The following is a 23006-nucleotide window of genomic DNA, read 5'->3' as shown; positions in this document are numbered from 1 at the left end:
CGTTCGCTGTAAATTTGTACAGTTCAAAAATCATGTGTTGGACAAACCAGTTTTTCGTTTCAGTTTTATCCGGCTCTAGAGGGAAAGTTAATAAAGTGACTTGTTATGGGTTATCCCTGTCCTTTTAACGGAGTATGGAGGCCATGTTGAACATTTCAAAACGTGCCCTCTGTAGAATTTAGACATTCAGATTATTTTGGAAAAATAAATGAGTCTGGCAATATATTGCCTGTGAGGTGATTGATTATGCTCTTGATAGATGTAAACGTGAAAGTATGAATTTTGAGGATAACGAAAAAATTATCTTGGTTGAAGTATTGGTACGGTAATGTAATGGTGGTTGATGATAAGGATGCTGACGGATTGGTTATTATGAGAGCTCCGAGGGTTTACGAAATCGTTATTGTTCCTTTTCTGCTGTAATGGGTCTGTTACCAGTTGTTATAAATCATTTGTCCCTCAAGTGTTCATTTAGTCTTCGACCTGTTAAGACTTATTTTCTCTGTAAAAAGGATTAATTTCTGAATTACTTAGAGACTGAATCTGAGCCAGTGGTGGAAAAAGGATTATATATTGAATTCTTCAAAAAGGATTATATATTGAAACTCGAAAAGATAAGTCATTTAACCTTATTTTTGGACTATAATCAAACTTTGAGTATCGAGATATAGTCAGTGATAGTTTCTGTCCCCGCCCACTGACGGAGAATATGTTTGCAATTGGTGAAATAGTGTTTTGCATATTTATACACTACAAAAGCTGGCCCGTTAAGATACTAAAAGTTATACCATTAAGGACGGTCAAGTTAAGTACCAGGTACTCTGCTACGGAGGTAAAAACGAACTCGCAATTGTTACTGCTGGTCCCTAATGGAATACAATGCTGGTTATGAAATGGCCAAAACTGACAAAAGGCCCGAAGTGGCAAAAGCACTCGAAGAAATGCTTCAAAATCCGGATGATGGAGGAACTGTCTCGAGTAACGCAACTTCGCTTCAAGAATCGCTTGATCAAATAGCGCTCAAGATAACGTCCGATCAAGCCAATATTAGCACAACGGTTTCTGCTGAAATCACAAATCAAGTAGAAAAACTAAAGAACAGTATGCCAGGAATTGCGACTTCTCAGATTGAAAAAATCACTCAAGCTTTCCAAGACAGTTTGAAGATCGAATACGACATGGAGTTTGAACTGTACCATAAGTCACTACTGCGAATTGAAAAAATGATGTCGACATATGAAAAGTTAGTCAATTCGCTATGGCGTGAGATTGACTCTTTGAAACAGGAAGCGAAGGCAACAAAGCTGGTCATGCATGGCGTGAAAGAGGTCTCCGCCTCACAAACTGTGGCTTCAAATCTGTTGAACATTATTAACAGAACTTGAAAATTAGTGACCTCTGCATAGCCGATATGAGTGACGTTCGAAAGATTGGCAACGAGGCAGAGGAGAGTGGGGCATCTTTTGAGGTGAGCTTCAGAACCGTTTTGTTGGCAAAAGAGTACTGGGTGAAAGAAAACAATTAAAAGCAACAGGTCTCTTCATTTCTGAGTCTTTGACTAAAGCGAGGCTAGACCTCCTCAATGCTACTAAGGACAAAGTTGGAAATCGGAATGTTTGGACAGTAGACGGAAAAATCATGGCCAAAATCGGGTCAACTACAAAGCGAATTATGAGTGTCGATGACATAATTGCATTGTCCGATCCTTCTAATCCAGTAATGTAACAAGACAGGGACTTATCGCAATAGGTCAGTGATTAATTTATTAGTTAATTTAGTGTGTTGTACAGATGGATCGTTTGAACAGTTTGAAAAAAATCCCCTATGCCTGGATTCTCTGATAAACACAACGCTAGGTGAAGATGACAAAGAACAGAGTGAATTATTGGTAGAAATTATATCATGCAGACATGTAAGTGAATGCTCGAAAAAAGTAAATAAGTCGGACTCAAGGGCTGGTCACTTAAATTGTCAGTCATTACAGACAGCATATGATGAAATATCTGAAGTTATTAGTAGAAATAATCAAATTGATGTTCTAATGCTGACAGAAACGTTCCTTACAGAGAGAATGGATAAGAAAATGCTTGATATTACGGGTTTCTCGTTAGAAGTATTAAACCGTGAAAAGCTAAGAAAAGGTGGCCTAGCGTATTATGTGCGACAAGGACTTGATTATTCGCTAGTACCTGATTTTAATGTTGGTGTTGAAGGAATATTTGAGTCATTCTGTCTCAAGGTAAATTTAAGTCATCAGGAAATTCTAATGGTGTTGGTATATCATAGCCCATCAGGTGATACGGAAATATTTATGGATGAATTAGAAAAACTTTTGTCAAAGTTGAAGTATCATCAGTACCCGTTTATAATGCTTGGGGATTTTAATATGGATCTACTATCGTTACAAAATAACAAATATCTGTTATTTCTTCAAAACTGTATGTCATATGGTTGTCTGCCTATTGTCCGAATACCCACAAGGGTAACCCCAACGTCCGTGACTCTGATTGATAATATATTTGTATCTCACCAAAATATTGTTAGAAAGTCCGTAGAAGTGCTATTATTTCAAACATCAGATCATTTTGCTACTTTCACTGATGTAGTGATGGGTAAAAGTAAGATAAAGTCAGAACCGAATTACAGGCTTAATCGTGAAGATGAGTCAGAAAAAAACATTGCGGATCTGGTATTAAGCTTAAATTGTATTCAGTGGAAAAAATTTTTTCAAGTCCAAGTTGATTCAGATTCAGCGTGTTTGGCATTTATTGATTTAATTACTAGCAGTTATAATTGCCACTGTCCTGTGTTGAATGAGCCACAGCGTAAGCATTTGCCCAGAAAACCATGGATGACACAGGGACTTCTCGTTTCTGTTAACAACCGCAAAACTCTTTATAAACAATATTTAAATGATCCGTCTGAAGAAAATTTTCACCGGTTTAAAAAATAAAGAAATAAGTTAAACCAGTTAAAAAGAAACGCAAAGGAAATTTATTTTCAAAATAGTTTTTAAAATGCGAATGGGAACTCCGGAAAAACTTGGCAAATAATTAATTCAGTCATCCATCCAAATAAATCGGAAAAAATATACATCATATAAAAGAACTAGTTAGTGAAAGAAAATCAATAAAATCACCAGAAGAAATTTCAAGTCTTCTTGGTTCATTTTTTGTAAATATGGGATAAAAAATAAAAGATAAACTGTCGAATGCAAAATCAAAAAGAAAACTAATGACAAAGGTAACAACTCCAAAACTAAAGAAACAAAAGACAATGGCGGAAATGCAAAAATTTCCATCTGTTACATGTGACGAAGTAAAAAAAATGCATTTGTGAAATTAAAGGGACAAGGTCAACGGGCCTAGATGGACTTTCTTTGCAACTAATAAGTAAAATGCAACCAGCAATCATTGAGTCTCTTACGGTCCTTATAAACAGAAGCCTTGACGAAGGTATTTTCCCTACTAAACTAAAAGAATCCAAATTAATCCCACTTTTTAAAAGAGGACACCCAAGAGTAATTGATAACTTTCGACCAATCAGCTTACTTCCAATTTTTTTGAAAAGATATGAAAAGCTTGCGGCAAAAAGACTGTATGAATACTTTAAAGCTAATAAAATTCTTTCTGATAAACAATATGAATTTCGGAAAACAGATCCACTGAACTCGCAATTACGGATCTTATAATGAATATAAAAGCAGCGCAAGATGATGGTTTATATTCCCTGGCGATTTTTTTAGATTTAACAAAAGCTTTTGATTGCGTTAATTTTGACATCCTTCTTGAAACATTAGAAGGATATGGTATAAAGTCGACGGTCCTTGAATGGATTCGGTCATATTTAACAAATAGACGTTGTAAAATACTTGCTAATGGTATCTTATCAGATTCATTCGATGTAACTCGTGGGGTGCCCCAAGGATCAGTTTTTGGACCATTACTTTTTTAATTTATATCAATGAACTTTCGGCTGATGTCAACTTTGCATATATAATAAATTTTGCGGACGAGACAGTACTATTTCTAACACTTAAAAACTGTAAGCAACTAATTACAAACGCTGAAGTTTGCCTCCAAACTTTGCAACCGAATTCTTTGAAGAACGGTTGCTTTCCTTAATACAAAAAAGACGAAGTTTATCATTTCTAAACATGGAAATGACCCAGTTTACGACAGCAAGATAAATACGGCAGACCATGAAGAAATTGAACGAGTTGACCAATATTTAGGTATAATAATTGATGAAAAGCTGGATTGGGCAATCCACATTAAATTTCTTTGTATAAGGCTGTCAAGAGCTGTTGGTGTTCTCCATAGACTGAAATTTATTTTTCCCCATAAAATATTACTGATCCTATATTTCAGTCTATTCCACTCATATCTTTTACATGGAACAAGCATTTGGGCTTCAAATTGTAAGTGAGAATGGAAGCAAGTTCAAATTCTTCAGAATAAAGCTATACGTGCAATTTGCAAGCTTGAGCCTCGTCAGAGTGCGAAGGCGTTTTTAATAAAACTTGAGATATTAAATGTGGCTCGACTTCGAGAAAAAAAAGATTGCCGAAACTTTATATAAAGTAAGCACAAATACCGCACCTGAGTCGTTTATGTCGGCTTTTCGAAGGAATGATGAAATTCACCAACATGATACTCGACATGCATCGCAACTAGTTACAGAAACGAGACGTCTCACGCCATCTGATTTTTCAATCAAATTTACCGGGCCGAAAATACAGAATTATTTGCCAAATACTTCGAGAAATGCTAATAGCCTACCAGAGTTCAAAAGTAAGATTAAAAGCTTCTTATTGGAAAATATTGAATTAGATCCTAACTTCTTCTACCGATAGTTCTCTATGTTTTTGTTTTTATGAATTTACGTTTGTTTTCTTTTATTTTCCCTTCTTCTTCTTTTCTTTTATTACCTTATATTTCTTTTCTTGATAAATGAATGAATACTGTCACCGTTACGGGCAGTGATCTCTTAGGGTGTAGTTACATTACAGTGTGTGATTCGTTTTTTTGTTAATAAACAAACTGAAACTAAACTGAAACTTCAGAAGCTAGCAACAACTAGACGGATAGCTACAACGAGGCGAATATCGTGCGGAGTCTTGACCGAGGAAGACTTAGGTTCTTTCTTATTATATTTATTGGCTCAGGGAATACAAACAAGGATATTTCTCGTCTAAATGTTTACAGACAATAAATAACACTTTCACTCAAAGCAATGTAGTCCATTCGAAATCTCGATAAAAGTAAACTTACAATTTGCAAGTGCTACAGGCAAAATGGCGATCTAGTTAAAAAGACCTATTGGTTATTTGATATACTTGATCATGTTCATTACATTTCTTAGAATGGGGAAAATTCTGAAATTTGAAATTTATAATCAGATTCGAGTGGGTCCCGATTCTTAGCGAACGAGTATAACGAACTCATTCGATGAAAATGGGCTATATCAAGTACTACTAGACAACTTATCAAACAGTTTGTGGTAACGAACTGTAGTAATGCGCGACTCGGCTCAATAGTAACCAAAACTAAATATTCTTGAAGAATTCTTAAACATTCTTAAAGAATTGGCCCCTTTCATATACGGAAACAGCCCCTTTCATATACGGAGTAATTCCTGTTTGTTTTAAGTTTTAATTATTTTCTTACTTTCAGTTGAAAAAACATGTTTTTTTATTTAAACAAAAATGAAATAAAATGTATACTAGATATGAATAAATATATATATAAATAAAAAATTAAGTAAGAATTATTATGTTAATGTTTACAGTAAATCTTCAATTTTGCACTAGGAATTCCTCTATCACAATTCGGTGCACTTTTGTTCCCAATATCTGTACCCCTACCCATTCTCACTTTTTCTTTTTTAAGGTATGATTTGGCAAAGGAGGCTATCAACGACTGTGTAGAGCACGCAAAAATTATTAAGCCCGTAAATTATCCTGGAATTACTGATACTATCCCTGAAACAATTCCATCTATTTTAATTTCTGTACTTGAACAATTGCGCTTAAAATGCAGTGAGGGTAACGACCCCGTGGCAGTCTGCTGTGCTTCAGTTTGTCAGTGTGACCACCGTTATCCAGATAGAAAAATGTATCTAGATGATTATAATTTCTATGGATATGTTGAAATTCAGTGTGACGTCGGATGTAGACTACAATACCATTTACAATGCTGGCTGAGTCAGTCTTTTTTCGAGACTGAAAAAAAAGAAACAATTTATCGGAAGTATATGGATAAGGTAACTTTTATTTCTGGTGATAATCGATTTTAAGACTTGCAAAAGGAAGTGCTTGATCGTTCTTCCATTATTTCTCTAGGTCTAGCTACTATAAAGTAGGACTATCTGTTTTAAATTGGGCTAGCCATAAATTTCAAGTTTTTCACTGTGACAGTTGAAACTGTTTGACCTAATCGCGATTTAGTTCAAATATGAGTGTATTTTTACGAATTTATAATCAATAAAACCAAACATTAAAAAATAAAATACCAATCTATCACCCGTAAATGATTACCAGCTGAAAACCCAGCCGGATAAAAGTGTATAGTGTACGGATTATCTGCAAAAACAAAACATTAAACATCAAAAAACTTCCCTCCCGCCCTAGTGCAAATCTAAAATCTTTATTTCGTAATCATGATCACTAGCGTGACATAAAAAAGCACACAAGGAACTACGCCCCTTCCCCCTCTATAAAAAAATTGTTGTGTATGAAAGAAATTTTGAACAGAAAATTCTTCCCTAAGATTTTCTCCCGAGGGAAAATTCCCCCGGACAATCCCCCCTCCTCCAGCCAATAAAGATCTCTCTGTGGTATTCTTGTAGTCCGCTAGCTTTGGAAAAAACGGAGACGGATCAGTGCTACCCATGTAAAAAAGAGATTTTTATTGTTGTTCAAGGTGGGGGATTCTTAATTTCCCTTTCAAAGCTTTTTGACCATGCTGATTCCAATGGTAAACTTATTTATTTTGATCTATGAAAGTCCTTAAGCAGAACTGGCCAGCCATGAAAAAAAAAATTAACAAAGAGAGGTAAAACTCAATGAAAAGATAACGAACGAGACTGCGGCAAGTAGAGAGAAAATATGAAAGACTAAAACAAACAACGCGGATATTTCCCCTGTATGCAAACTAGGCATCCTCAGCATGAAATAAAAAGAAAAAAAAATATTGAACTAAAAACAAATAAAACCACCACCAACGTTAATAGATACAATTGTAGCAACTGATCCACATAGGGAAAAGAAGCTATTACAGTTACTTCAAAGAGAATGTCAAACCAATTTAGGAAAAATTGTAAAATTGAAACTAAATTAACTATTCTGCTGCGAAACAATCCTCTGGTTAGCTATTATTGAAGCAACTCTTTTTGGTCCAGTGGGTAATCTAGTCCCCTGGTGATATGTAAAATCTTAATTCCCTTAGTGATTACTGGTTCATTTTTCAAAAGACCATCGTAAATTGGGTTAATATTTAAATTTCCCGTGTCCCTTTTATTGAAAGATTTGCAAACATATGTTTTTTAATTTCTATAGCCTCCATCGCCCACAGAGAAAAACCCCTATCATTAGAAATAGCCGTGACATTATCAAATTGTATAAAATGTTCAGGATGAAAGAAAATATGTTCAGCCAGAGCAACAAAAAACAACAAAAAAACAACAAAAAACAAAAGTTTTTGGAGGCTTGCTTAATTGTAGATTTTTTTTTTCTATTGAGTTGCGGTGCTCAATAAAGCTTTAAAGAAATCGTTGGTGAGTTCTACAAATCTAAAACTTTCCAAAAGAACAAGGAATGTTATACACCCCAATAACTAAATCTCCCCGGGTTAAATCCTTCCCGGCATTAAAAAAACTACCTATTGGTCTCACCGATTGAAAACATGCATCAATGTTATGTTTACGCAGAATTCGTTTAAGCGTCTCTCCCAAAGTAGGTACATAAGGCAAAGAAATGAAACTTTTCGAAACTTTTAATTCTGAAGACTGCGAAACTCCAATAACCCTACTCTTATGTTTAATGCGTCTATTTTTATTTTTTATCAATGAATTTAATCAGGTAACTATTTCAAAATCAAATATCCCTCAAATACAACAATTCAGAATCTACAAACTCCTGGGAACAAATTCCTAGGGAATTCCCAAATTCCCTCCTGGGAAAGCTCTATTTACCAGTGAAATCACAACCCTTGTTTCAATGAAATAGGGTGGCACGAATGAAAGTTCAAATACCTTTCGCTGTGTTTATGCTTTATATATATTGAGAAGAGTAAATGGAAAATCACTTTAAATCAATATGATATCAAGAAAAGGTAGTTCGTCATTTTCTTCAAACTCCACTGTAAATTTTATATTTTTATCAAAACTATTTAAATGCCTAAGAAATCTAAACCGTGTTTTAAAATGCAAACCATATCGTCCATGAATTTGCCCCTGAAACAAGGCGAGAGCCTAAAACTGTGTATAGCGGAGGTTTCAATAGAGTCCATGAAAAGATTTGCCAACAAAAGAGAGAGGGATGCCCCCTTAGCCAAACGAAACATCTGTTTGTAAAATTCACCTCCAGAGCCAAAATAAAGAATATTCATTTACAAGGATAACCAACTTCATAATGACATCAATATCCAAAATGGTTATGGTCACATCTTGTATCAAATCAAAGTACTTTTGTAATTTAATCCTTAATATATCTTACGCACTTTTTCACATTAGAATTCAAGTATATGGAAAGCATATAAAAATTACAGAGAATTGAATTCTCCTCCATGTAAAATTTTTTAACTTGTTAGTAAGATCAGTCTTATTTTGTAACTATGGTTTTCGTGTTCCTAAGAGAGGACGCCATGCCACCGACAACCACTTTCCCAATTTTACAACAGGTGACGAGAAAGTTGAAACAATGGGACGGAGGGGGACTCCCGTCTTATGGAAGATTATTCCTTAAAAGCTCTCGACAAAATTTAAGTCTTTGGACAACTTAAGACGTCTTTGCTTTTGCTCAGAAGTTACGTGATTTAAAGCCATAAGGCGTAATTTTTTTTTATTTTTTTTAATTATGATTCATTGTCAATGCCAAAATGGGTATTGATTCTAAAAGATTTAGGAATTATTGCAACTTTTAAAGAAAATTTGTTGATTTAACAAATTTGGATGTTTTTTTACCAAAGAAAAATAGTAATTGACAGAAGTGTCCAATTGTTGCCCGTACAATTGACGAATGAAAGTTCTTAAGCTGAACTGACCAGCCGTGACAAAAAAATAACAAAGAGAGGTGAAACTCAATGAAAAGACAACACACGAGACTCTGGCCAGTAGAGCGAAAAGATGAAAGACTAAAACAACGCGGATATTTCGCCTGTATGCAAACTAGGCGTCCTCAGACAAGAGAAACAATATAAAAAGAAAAAACACAGAACTAAAAACAAATAAAACCACCATCTATATTAGTAAATACAATTGTCGCAACTTATTCACTTAGGGAAAAGAAGCCATTAGAGTTACTTTAATGAGAACATCAAATCGACTAAGGGAAAAGAAAAAAAAATGAAACTAAGTTAACTATTAACTATTCTGTTGGTAACTATTATATTGGTATTCTGTTGGCTAAATTGTTGGTGAGTTCTACGAATATAAAACTTTCCGAATATAAAAAAGGATTTTTATACATCCCATTGACTAAATCTTCCCGGGTTAAATCCTTCCCGGAATTAAGAAAACTAATTATTGATTAAATTACAACTACTTATTGATTAAGTTACTTTGATTTGTTACAAGATGCTACGAAAAACATACAAGAAGATATAATTTACAAAAAGATATAACTTGCTAATTCAGTCAGTGTTTTTCTCAAGAACTTTTGTCTAAATATGACATAATGTGTATTCAGGAGCACTTTGCAACTACTTTGAGCCTGAGCCTTTTGGAACTATCAACCAATCATAAAGTGATCTTGGTCGCTGCATGCCGCTCTCATTCTTGTGGTAGTCTAGCAATCTTTTTGAAATTATGTTTTCCTTCGTCTATTTTTGATTCAACAAGTGACTTTTTGACAATTAGAATCCAGAATTGCTGAACATGAATTTGCCCACGAACTACCGTGACGACCGATCTGAAAGACTTTTTGCCATTAGTGCCGCTCATTTATCAAAATGCTTGCTAAATATAAAAGAGCACGGTTTATGCCGTAGTATAATTTGCGAAATGCTTGCTTTTCTGCTAAGTTATGGCTTTAAGTTTGGATTGCTCAAGTTTTTAAGTTCACAAATAATTTATTAAACAAAATTACTATAAATCACACACTACCTTCGACTGCAGGAAAGCCCAAATGGGCCTGTAAAGGCAGTCAAAGTGAACGGGATTGAAGCGGATAAACCGCGCGATGGGTCGCTGCGAAAACTGTATATTTATACTAAACGCCAATTTGCAAAGCAGCTTTCTCTGCATCGGGATTCAATATTTCGTCTTGTTCGTAAGAAGTTTGGTCTTGGCAAAATAAGTTGTGGTCCAGTGTTATAAAAGATATGTCAAGTCAAATACCGTCTCGTATACCACTTTCCTCATGGGTTGAGCATTACAACTCCAGATCCACGTCTGCAAAATATTCATAAAGTGAAACTCTGAGATTTTTTTGAGCATGCTTCTAGTCCGGGACTGATTATTACAAATAGCCTGATTATTTCTGCAATTAGTAAACTGAAGAAAAAAAAATGTCTAGAGGATTTGATGGGATTTATGCACAGTATTTGTCGTTGTGTCGTCGGCTGATTATGAAACACTTCGTCCTCTTTTACCAAATGATATTTAATCTGGGATTTGTCCCTGATTCTTTTTCAATTGGACGTTTGACTCCTATCCCTAAGAAGAATAAACCTCCTTGCGAGTGTTCGTCTTTTCGCCCAATAGCAGTTGCAACTATACTTTTCAAAATATTTGAGAAATTGATAATTGAGGAGTTCAGAAGTATATGTACATTTCAGGCCCACCAGTTCGGTTTTTAGTCTCGCCCTGGGTTTTTTCATGCCCTTTCTGCTTTGATATCTGATTTATTTGATGCAGGAAAACACGGTGAAAGTATTGCTTTAGCTGCCCATGATGGAAGACGAGCTAAATTTTGTTTGAGTATCAGAAATGGGCAAACCTAAGACAACCCAACCTAACATAACCTCGCCAAACCTAATCTATCCTAACATAACCTGTTATCATCAAACCTCGCATTAAATTGAACAAGTTAACTTGGAACGCTGACTGAATCCAAGGAGAAAAAAAGGTATTTCGGACACTCACCGGTGGATGTCGACATTCACCAATTTGCGGATATTCACGTTAACACACACTCATATATATATATATATATATATATATATATATATATATATATATATATATATATATATATATATATATATATATATATATATATATATATATATATATATATATATATATATATTTATATATACCCCGAACGAAAGATGCCCCTCCCCTCGGAAAATAAATACCCCTGGCATAATCTTCCCTCTTAAACGACACCCTGGAAAATACTCCCTCCCCTGTGGCTGGTTGGTCTCCGATCACTTTCGACTCATAAAAAAGGGACAGATTAATTTTGATCTAAGGAGCACTCTCCGAAGTTTCTGTGACTATGAAATGGATGTTTGGATGAGGAAGGGGCAGTCCTTCTACTATACGGAATAAATTCTGCTCATTTTTTGGTTTAATGTTAATCTTTACTTTCATAATAGCTGTGTAGACCAGAAATATTCCCAGAAATAATAAGGGTGTAGATATCAATTTCACGTTTTTGATGCGTTTTTTAAAGTTTTTTTTTTATCGAACACCCCTAAGCCCCCTATCAAAAATCCTGGTTACGGCCCTGGGGATCATGCATCAATTTCTATCTTTCACTTGCCCCTAGTCTCTCCCTTAGAACTAATTCTATATTTATCTGATTGCTCAATCAGACCTAGGAAATTTGGCATTAAAATGCACCCTTTGAGGTATCTCCCTCCCTCCCAAACTGCAAAATAGTCGGAGAATCTCATTGCAGAAGTTTAAGTGCCTTTTTAAATTTTGCAATTTGTCCGTTGCTTACAGATATTATTTGTTATTGGAAAAAAATACGGAAATTTTTCGTGGGGGAGTTTTCTGCAGGGGGAGGGGTTATCTGCGGGAATATTCGGTGTAGATTTTTGGGAATAATTTCCTTTCAGTGAGGATGTATGTTCCGGGGGATATTTTTCATGTGGGGAATTTTCTGGGGGAGGAGTATTTTCTGTGGGGAGTATTTTCCGGGGGAGGGGTATTTTCGAGGATAAACGCCTAGAGCCATACATAGATTACATACGTGCACTACATATATGCAGGCACTTTACCCTGACCGAAGATAATTCTCAGGGCTCTCTTCTGGATAATTTCTAGCCTATCGGACTGATCTACCGTAAGACAAAAATGCCACACCAGTCAAGCATACTAAAGCTGTGGACGAATAAAAGATATATAAAGGCGGAGAATATGTGCTTTTGGGCATGCAAATCTAGCAAATAGCCTAGGGAGAGACAGAGATGTACTAGCATGGTTAACAATAGATTAAATGTGGGCCCCTCATTTATAATTGCTAGTAATTGTGACCCTTAAAAGTTTAGTTTGTAAACTTTTGTTGTAAACGTTTTAGTTTTGTTGTAATTATTTCACTAGGTATTGGGGTTATAAATGATGGCTTTGATGTAAGAAAACTAAAGGTCAAAATATAAGATTTATAGGGGTTCACTTTCATTTTTAACTGGGCTGTTTCACTTGCAACGTCTTGGAGAATTTCCATTACACTGTTCGTAATATTTCTTCTTCACTTTTCGAACAATGACATTTCATCTACAAACTTCTATCGATCGGCTGATTCATTAGCAAGATGGACTCACATTGTCTGCACTTAAAAGATAAGTGACAATTAGAATGATTATATACAAGCTTGTCGCGTAGTCATGCCGGGGCCCAGCCTAGAAATCGGCTGTTTAGTTTTTTTTCTTCTTAAAACTGGCAAATTGACATTACTGGCTACAAGAGTAATCTATATAGGTCACAATTTTAGGAAAAAATTCGTGTTTTTCCCAAGCTGACTGTATCGAACCTCTGGTGACGTCATGGCATAAACAAAAGGCTCAAATTGTCTGTGGAATATATATATATATATATATATATATATATATATATATATATATATATATATATATATATGTATTTTTATTTTTATTGAGCTTATTGTTTTATTATTTAATACTAGCTGTTGGGGGGGGGGGGCTTCGCCCCCCCCCGCGCGTAAGTCGTTACGTGCCATATTAGTTACCCGCCATTGTAGTTGTATCCCTGTGTACCACCTATGAATATAGATAGATTTATATATGTGTTTTGAACTACGTAAAACTTGCGAATATACAACATTCTTGGCTTTCCCATTGTCTGTGCATATACAAAGCCTTGTGTACTTATAATGACGTCATATGCAAACGCTCTTTTTACAAACAAACAAACATGCATACACACAACTCGTTTTTATATGGATAGATAGATAGATAGATACAATACAAATTAACTGCGTAAAACTTGCGAATATACAACATTCTTCGCTGTCCAATTGTCGCTGCATATAAATAGATTGTCAGGTTTACCGACCCTCGAACATGCAACGTACAATTGCCCATGGGAAAAACAATCAGTATTAAGATCTATACCACATTTTTCTAACGATTGACCTTGAGCTTTGTTGATGGTGATTGCAAATGCTAATCGAATTGGGAATTGCAATCTTTTAAATTGAAAAGGCAGATCCGTTGGAATCATGGGAATGCGAGGAATAAGAACAGCCTCACCCTCAAAAGGCCCTGTCAAGATTGTTGCCTCTATTACGTTTTCCATTGTTTTTTTTTTTACGGCAAGTCGCGTGCCATTGCAAAGCTTGGATGGGTTTATGTTACGTAACAATATTATTGGTACGCCTATTTTTAGTTGTAGCACGTGTGGTGGAAACCCTGAAAGATCCACGGAATTTAAAAATTCAGATGGATAATTAACCGCCTCATTTGGTTCCAAAACTGTGTCGACTGACTTGTAAAGGACTGCCTGGTCTCAAGTCTTGGTCAAAACAATATTGTTGATTTCGTTGATGTCTATATTTTTGGGTGCAAGAATCGCTCTTTCACTTAGCCATTTATTATTTTTATAATTGTTTAGAATATTCGGAAATACTTTTTCAAGCAATTCATTTTTGGACGTCACTAAATTACAGAATTCAGCAGGTAGTTGTACACGTCCTGAAATTGAGTCTACTGGGAGCTTTCCGTTTCCAATTTCCAGCAATTGATCTGAAAATGTTTGGCCAGAGTCATCGTTTTGCAATCGGACTCGCATATTTTTAGTTAATTTTAATGTCTTTACGTGTGCCCATAAATTAGAATTTTTCAGGCAAGCATTCATTTCGTCTGCAGGGGCTGATCTAGGTATTATAGGTAATGTTTGCCTGAAATCTCCCGCAAGCAATATTAATATGCTGCCAAAGGGTTTCGACTTCCCTCGCAAATCTTTCAAACATTGATCCAGAGCCTCGAGCGATTTTTTGTGCGCCATTGTACACTCGTCCCAAATAATAAGTTTACTTTGTTGCAATACTTTACCCATCCCAGATGATTTGGAAATATTGCACATGGGAGTTTCTGTAGAATGCAAATTCAGAGGCAATTTCAAAGCGGAATGAGCAGTTCTTCCACCAGGCAGCAACGTTGTGGCTATTCCGGACGACGCAATTGCCAACGCTATATCATTTTTTGATCGAATTGATGCCAGAATCAGTTTTATCACAAACGTTTTACCAGTACCTCCTGGCGCATCCAAAAAGAAAATTTCTCCAACGTTGTTATCGACACAATGCATTATCCTATCATAAATATCTTTTTGTTCCGACGTTAACTTGGAAATGTTATTTTGTGCATACGACAATAGATCACTCGTACTGTAACTTTGTTCACGGTCCAATTCTACACATGTCGAAACACCAGCGGTACGATTAGGTGAAGGCATTCCCAAATCCTGAAGAGGTTTGTTTGCCATACATACGCATAAATCTTCTATAATAACTAAAGTGTAGTTATAAATTTCTGATGTAAAATCAAAAGTCATATCTGACGTCTCTAACCGTTTTTGATGGAGTATATCTTTGGACATTTTCGATTTATATTTTTCCCATAACTCTGTAGGAGCTGAAAGAGAGCAAGTTGTCAGTATGATTCCAAACAATGGACGAATTTGACTTGGAGTTGACGTTTCGCACGCGTCATTGATGCAGTTATCCCAGTGTTGGTCATTCTCCAATAAATTCAGAGCTTGGCATGTACTACGGTAAGTGTCATGTATAGTACCGTTTACAGTTCTCAAATACTCAAAGGACGTCGGACCGGGTACATTCACCAAAAGCAGGCGTAGAAAGAAGCATTCATGTTGATTGGGGTGAACGGTGTAGAGTCTTCCTATCGTGGTATCTTTGAAGATGGTAGGTTGGCCGTCGACTGACTTACCCTGTTTTCGACGTTCAAATACTTTATTTTTAGTATTCCACGTGCAATACGAAGGCACTTCAGTATACAGCAGTTTTTTTTTTGCAAAAGAATCATTTCTGCATAGCGAAAAGAAAGCAGTTAACGTTGTATCCGGTGGATTCAGGGCTCTTTGTTGCACGTTGGATTCCGAAAAATAAACACGTTGACCAATCTGTAAATGTACCGCTAAGTGAACAACAGCTGGACTACGTTCATGTATCAGAAATGAAAGAATTCGCCAAACAGCTTCATTACTGCTTATGTATCCTCCAGCCTGATATTGTGCGATTTCGTCGATATCACTGATTTCGGACTGCAAGCCAAAAACTACTGTGTCACTGCCTTTGTTGACGTATTTACATATGTATTTGATTGCCTTTACGGAGTTACAGTATTCAACGTTTATGTGTGCATTAAAATTTTTTGATAATAAAGGGGAATATGGAACAACCCACTGGTTATCTACTTCGATGGTGGTACCTTTACGTTTCTTTATTATTGCTGTTTTACCGCAATCTTCAGTAGATCTTCTTCTATGTTGTGGGTATCCATCATTGCCAGTAATTGTGTTGGGTCCTAAAAGTCGAGGATATTGCTTTGTGCACCTTCCTTTGGCCATGCATGGTGAATTTTCGTTCAGTGCACCGCAAGGTCCATGTATCATATTTTTTACAACAATATCATATAACCCCTTATCGACATTTTCATCAGGTATTTCAGCAGAAATCACATCATCAATTTCATTAGAAGTAATTTTATAATGTAGCCAGATTAGTATATGTGCGTGTGGCAATCCTCGTTTTTGCCATTCCGCTGAGTACATCCAGCATCGCACTGACCCAAACACTTCAAGTTTTACTGTGTAGTTTATCCGTGATTTCAACTTTTGCCGGTAGACACGGGCCGTAATGTCATGTCTATGGACCGCCGATTGTCCTTGAAGTAAAAGCTGCTGTATCTCGTCCCAAGATTGATTACATGTAAATGTAATAAATAAATCTGGACGACCATAGAGACGAACATACGCAATAGCATCTTGAGCATATTCATGCATATGGCGGGGACTGCCAGCATATGACGAAGGAAAATCGTTAATTTTCCAACGTTTGTGGTATTACCGTCATTTACGACTGCATCTCGCAAGTAATTTAAAAAATTTTAAATCGTAGTTTAAAATCGATTTAAAAAAGAGTATAATGGTAATTTACTACATATCTCCTATTATTTTTTTTATTTAATTTTGCTATTGGCCTTGTTGGATTTGTGTCTAATGTAGTATATTATATTTAAAGGAAATTATTGATTCGAAATGCCTAGCTCTTGATTGTGACGGGAAAATCATCTCTTTTGCATCTATGGATTGTTGTTTAAATGTACAGAATGAGAGCCATGCTGACACTAAAGAAATGAAGAAAGCCATGGATTCCAAAGAAGAGCGGGGAAAAGTCGAGAAGACAAAGAAGCCAACTGGAAAAGGGACAAGAGATCATAGACGCAAGATTCAAGAGACGCGGATTGGGTAATTCATGAGTGCTTATTAATTTTCACTATTATTATTTATTTGTTAATGCATATGGTGTAAAGTAAAAATGCTCGTTGCATCAAGAAAAAAAGAAATTCTTAAAATAAATTCATATGAAATGAATAAAACGTGGTGCATATACAATACCAGTTTTCAAGCAGAGACTGCACTCAAACTGAAACTTCAGTTTTTTTGTAACTTTGGATTTAGATTTGATTTTCATTGACGGAAAATTTGGTTTTGTTTTCTTACTACCTAGACAGCCTTTTGTTTTTTCATTGAACGCTTATGTATTTTATCTGTTTTATTTTTCTCTTTCCTTGTGAAAGAAAAATTCTTTCTTGGGTCTTCTTCCCAGTCAATTTGTCGACGACTTGCTTTTCTTTTGCCCCCAAACGGATGGCCGAAAAGAACTATCTTTTGGAATCTTCTATCTAATCTTAGTTTGCTGACTCATCTTCCTGTTCTTTCAAATTTTTTATCTGCCATTCATCATTCTGAATGATAATGCTACCCAGGTCGCTATCTACTTTTAAGTTAAGTACCCAGGCAAGTTGTTTACCCTGGTAAGCTATCTACTTGTTCAATCTTCTCATCACCCGGTAACACTTCTTCGCCTCAATCTATTCCTTGTCTTCTTAACAGCCATTTTCCAACCTATTCTTGCAATTCCAACTGTCAAAGGTTCCAAAATTTCATTCATTCTGCTAGTATTTTTATCTAGGACATTCAAATAGTTTACGTAATCTACATTTAGGTTTGTTCTACCTCCCCATTTGATTCCGTGCTCTTGCATGTGTCTTGCATGCCGTGTTTCTTAGGAAAAAGCTCGCAAAAATAATCCATATAAACAAGGTCATACGGCAAAAATGTTTTCATTGTGAAGTTCTTCGTATTATGAATATTTTTAGTGAACCGCCATTCACAGAACCGCCATCTCCATATTATCAGTAAAATATTAGCTAGTATATATGCACGAGTGATGATCATTGAGATTCATGTTTGGAATGTATGGGGAGGTGCAGATAGAAGAGTTAAAGACCTAACTTGGCCATCTAACAAAAAATGTGTCGAAGTGAATAGGTGCATCTAATCTACTTATGCTAACTTATGCAATTAAAATATAAAAAAAAAACAGAGCTAAGAGCTCACATGACACTTGTGACGACTTGTGACTCCCCCAAAGAGAGCGGATCCAGTACGGCTACGTCGATCACGTATCAAGGACATTTGCCTATTCTATCCACCAAGCTTCATCCCGATTCCTCCACTCCAAGCGTTTTCCTCCAACTCCCCCCCCCAATGTCAACAGATCTGGTCGGGATTTGAAATAAGAGCTCTGAGACATGAATTCCTTCTAAATATCAAATTTCATTAAGATCCGGTCACCGGTTCGTAAGTTAAAAATACCTCAATTTTTCTTATTTTTCTAAATTAACACCCGCCCAGCTCCTCCAAAGAGAACGGATCCGTTCCAATTATGTCAATCACGTATCTAGAACTTGTGCTTATTCTATCAAGTTTCATTAAGATCAGATCACCTATTCGTAAGATAAAAATACCCCAATTTTCACGTTTTCCAAGAATTCCGGTTTCTCCCTCCAACTCCCCCCAATGTCACAGGATCTGGTCGGAATTTAAAATTAGAGCTTCAAAGCACAAGATCCTTCTAAATATCAAACTTCATTAAGATCTGGTCACCCTTTCGTAAGTTACAAATTCCTAATTTTTCCGAATTACCCCCCCCCCCAACTCCACCAAAGAGAGCAGATCCGGTCCGGTTATGTCAGTCACGTATCTTAGACAGGTTTTTATTCTTCCCATCCAGTTTCATCCTGATCTCTCCGCTTTAAGTATTTTCTAAGATCTCCGGTCCCCCCCCCCCCCCAATGACGCTGGATACGGTTGAGATCTAAAATAAGAGATCTGAGTTACGAGGTACTTCTAAGTATGAAGTTTCAGGAAGATCCGATCACTCCTTCGTAACTTAAAAATACGTCATTTTTACTAATTTTTCAGAATTAACCCCCCCCCCCCTCAATAGAGCGGATCCGTTCCAATTATGTCAATCACGTATCTAAGACTTCTGCTTATTTTTCTCACTAAGTTTCATCCTGATCCCTCCAATCTAAGCGTTTTTCATGATATTAGGTTCCCCCCAAACTCTCCCCAATGTCACCAGATCCTTTCGGGATTTAAAATAACAGCTTTGAGACACGTTATCCTTCTAAATGTCAAATTTCATTGAGATCCGATCACTCGTTCGTAAGTTAAAAATACCTCATTTTTTCTTATTTTTCAGAATTAACCCCTCCTCCCCCCCAACTACCCCAAAGAGAGTGGATCCGTTCCAGTTATATCAATCATGTATCTAGGACTTGTGCTTATTTTTTCCACCAAGTTTCATCCCGATCCCTCCACTCTAAGTGTTTTCCAAGATTTTAGGTTTCCCCCTCCCAACTCCCCCCCCCCCCCCTAATGTCACCAGATCCAGTCGGGATTTAAAATAACAGCTCTGAGACACGATATCCTTCCAAACATCAAATTTCATTAAGATCTGATCAACCGTTCGTAAGTTAAAAATACTTCATTTTTTTATTTTTTCCGAATTAACCGGCCCCCACTCCCCCCCCCCCCAGATGGTCAAATCGGGAAAACGATATAATCTGGTCCGGTCCCTGATAAGCCTGCTAAATTTCATCGTCCTAGCTTACCTGGAAGTGCCTAAAGTAGCAAAACCGGGACCGACAGACCAACAGAATTTGCGATTGCTATATGTCTCTTGGTTAATACCAAGTGCCATAAAAACAGGAAGATATCATGGAGACTGAAATTGAGTAGGTTTCTGGTTTTGACTCGGTGATTCATGAAGCTCTTGTTTTGATTAAAATTTGTTTTGTTATTTATCCCAGCCAGTCAAGTTTTGAGCATGTGCAAACAGGACTTCATATAGGATTCTTTTGGACAAAGAATAAAACCCTCTATAGTGTTCAAAAGTACGTTTTGACTTGTCACAAAAAAAGAAAAAGGAACAGCTATGTGAATATTTGAGTAGCCATGGAGCCTACGAAAAGCCTTGAATTTAAGATTTCAGTTTTCCATTATTATTTAAAGGAAAATCAATTGCCTAAAACTTTTTTTAGGATGGATTATGTTGGAGCATTGAGAAGTGCTTGCAATCTTTCTAACGGGCAACCGAATGAAACCTGCAGTGATCTTGAAAAAGACTTATCTTACAGAGATCAGACCCATGAACATCAGATTGAGGAATTGGGTGAAGGCGTGCGAGCCAGCGAAGAATCCGTCGTGAAGGTAAGGGAGAACAATGAACTGGTATAAATAACTCAAAGACTATATGACATTTCTTGCTAAGAAAGTGAAAAGTAATTCGCGCTATCAAAATGATTTATTCTTCTACTTAGTAGTTTTTTATAGTAACAAACTTTTGGAGCTAGTCGTCCCACATCAAGACATTTTCTTTTGTTTTCTTTTTGATAGTGTTTTTGAATAAATTAGAGGCTTTTCTTATTCTTGGGGTGCCATCATCCTTTTGCTATTTGCAGTTTAGGATGTGAGTGAAACCTTTTATTTCACAGTTAAAATATTGCTTGAAGAAGAGGAAAACTATTAAAGGCTTAACATCAATATCTCATGCCTAGTCCAAATATTTTCTTCCAACTATAGAGGTGTCGAAGGTAACATATCTACTCCACGTTGATCTGAAGGATATTTTGCGAAAAGCTGGAAAATCTTGCCTCAAAATTACAGTTTTGAGGCTTCCCCCACAAAAAGGTCCATTGAACTCCTCATCTCACTAACTGGCTTGTAACTATGTAACATTGTATAACGATTACGACTGCGAATGTGTCATGAATAATGAACGTTGATTTTTCATTGTTCTTTAGGGGCGAATGTGCCATCAAGTGGCAGTCTACCTTTTGTGAAACTTGGGACTTTTCGTCTTCATTAAGGTCCCTTGGTCCTGTTTACATTTAACTTTAAACCCCATTAAAAATACCTATCTGGGATTTCCCAAATCTGTGTTGGGAAAAGCAAAAATGTTTTAGCCCCCTTACGGGCACCGTTTGGCACACCAAGCTATTTTACAGTATGTTCTTTTTGGCATAGGAAGATTTTAGTTTTCAAATTGATAAAAACAAAACAAATTATTTGGTCCGTTCCCAGACCTTGAAACCCCGTGCAAATAAAAAATTTAATCTGCATAGTTTAGTCAACTATCCTTGAAAGTTTCAAGCCAATCTGAAAAAAAGTATCTTGGATTTTTTTCGGGCCCTATTTATAGAGAGGGGGGGGGGTCGTGAGCTTAAACCATTTTTTTTACATTAGAATCCACTTCGCCAGGGACATGCGGTTTTAAGTTTCAACGAGGTCAGAAAAAGGTTTTGTTGTCCTTTTTCAGGGTCCCATTTTCAGTTCATCCATTTTTTTCTAATTTCTTTGCGAAGGGCATAGATGTAGCAACACTTCTTAGCTAGAATCACGCAACGGCATCTAACCTGTATAATTGGGGTGTAACAAAACGGGCTTCTGGCCCCTCCACCGCCAATCTACTGCAATTTTTTTAACTGAAAGGTCATTATTTTTTCAGCTTGAAACCTGTGCCGATGGGACATGAGAATGATGATTAATAAAGAATTGGGACCCTTTTTACAGATTTGCACCTTTTTGAAAATTATTGCGATCCGTTGGAAACCTATGGGAGAGAGGAAAAGAGAAGTACACTGTTTCGAAGCCTCTCCTACCTTTGATGCGTTTGCGGTATTCGAAGCTTTATATGTTTGAGATTTCCGTAATTTCTGTGACTTTGAAGTCTGCTAGGGTCTTTTAGAGCCTAGAACTTGGCAAATTTAGAGCCACTGGGATTGTGTCCAGAATATTCTGGTAAGATGAACCCTTACCTCAACCATGATGGAAGTGTTTTCTGTCCTGAATTTTGGCCCCAGTTTGCACTAACTACTGGAAAAATCTATCTACTCAGTTTTAGGCGACATTCTAGACATTAGCTATGACTCAAATGCTGAATCAGTATGTCTTAACATGTCAATTTAGAACTTCCAGACCTTTGAGTTTGAGCCTCGGCTAATTTTTATTGTAGAGGCTAAAACTAGTGCAGTGGTTTCAGCCAATCTATGAGTTCGAAAGTGGGCCCGCTTCATCGAGGAAAGAATAAAGAAAGCTCGAGAGAAGCATCTCGCACTTAACGTATGCAAAGAAACCTGTTACATTAAACACAGGGACAAGTTTCCGGAGTAGGAAATGAAGCGGATTAAGATTAATTCAAATTACTGGAACTTCCCTTGCGAACAAAGGAAAAAGTTTTCTCTTCTTCTGGAATTTATCTCTGAAATGCCGCATAGAAGGAAAAACCGGTGACATGCCTGTGAAAGAAACAGACCAAAGAAAAAAAAACAGAAAGAAAAACCAGTTTATTTTTAAAATCCAACTTGGAACAGTGACTCCTCCACTACTGAAATCATACAAGGATTTTCATTTGTAAAGCAAAAAGTCTGCCCATCACCCTTCTAGTAACTACCCCCCACCCCTTCTGGCGTCTCCGAACCTTGTTGAATAAATATATAATGTTTAATTTAATCCCCAAAGAATATTATTCGACAGAAATTTTCTTTCGTGAACTAGTAGGTAGTTTTCATTATAACAAGAAAGATTTAAATGTTCTATCTATCCATGATATTTGTAGTTTTATTTATATCTGCCTCTTTTTTAGAATTTATATAATAATGATACAATTTTGAGTTCGCCCTGTTTTATTCTTTACTAGATGCTTATATTGTATACTTTATAAAGTTTTACTGTGTAATATTTAAAAACTAACCTTATCAAATGCACATTTCATATTCAAT

At 36.2% G+C, this 23006-nt stretch overlaps 1 protein-coding gene across 2 annotated transcripts in view; it reads left to right on the top strand.

The window, feature by feature from the left end:
- LOC136032124 (uncharacterized) overlaps window positions 1-23006 on the top strand; it is a 153206-nt gene that overhangs the window by 18127 nt on the left and 112073 nt on the right. For both annotated transcript variants that reach the window (XM_065712292.1, XM_065712293.1), the window contains exons 4-6: window positions 5892-6264; window positions 16895-17121; window positions 20268-20436. In XM_065712292.1, coding sequence (XP_065568364.1) covers window positions 5892-6264; window positions 16895-17121; window positions 20268-20436 — 769 coding nt within the window. The remainder of the gene's footprint in view (window positions 1-5891; window positions 6265-16894; window positions 17122-20267; window positions 20437-23006) is intronic.

Source organism: Artemia franciscana, chromosome 10 (assembly GCF_032884065.1).
Source record: "Artemia franciscana chromosome 10, ASM3288406v1, whole genome shotgun sequence".
Taxonomy (NCBI): domain Eukaryota; kingdom Metazoa; phylum Arthropoda; class Branchiopoda; order Anostraca; family Artemiidae; genus Artemia; species Artemia franciscana.
Note: the sequence above shows the minus strand (reverse complement) of the source record. Positions and strands in the feature narration are given on the sequence as shown.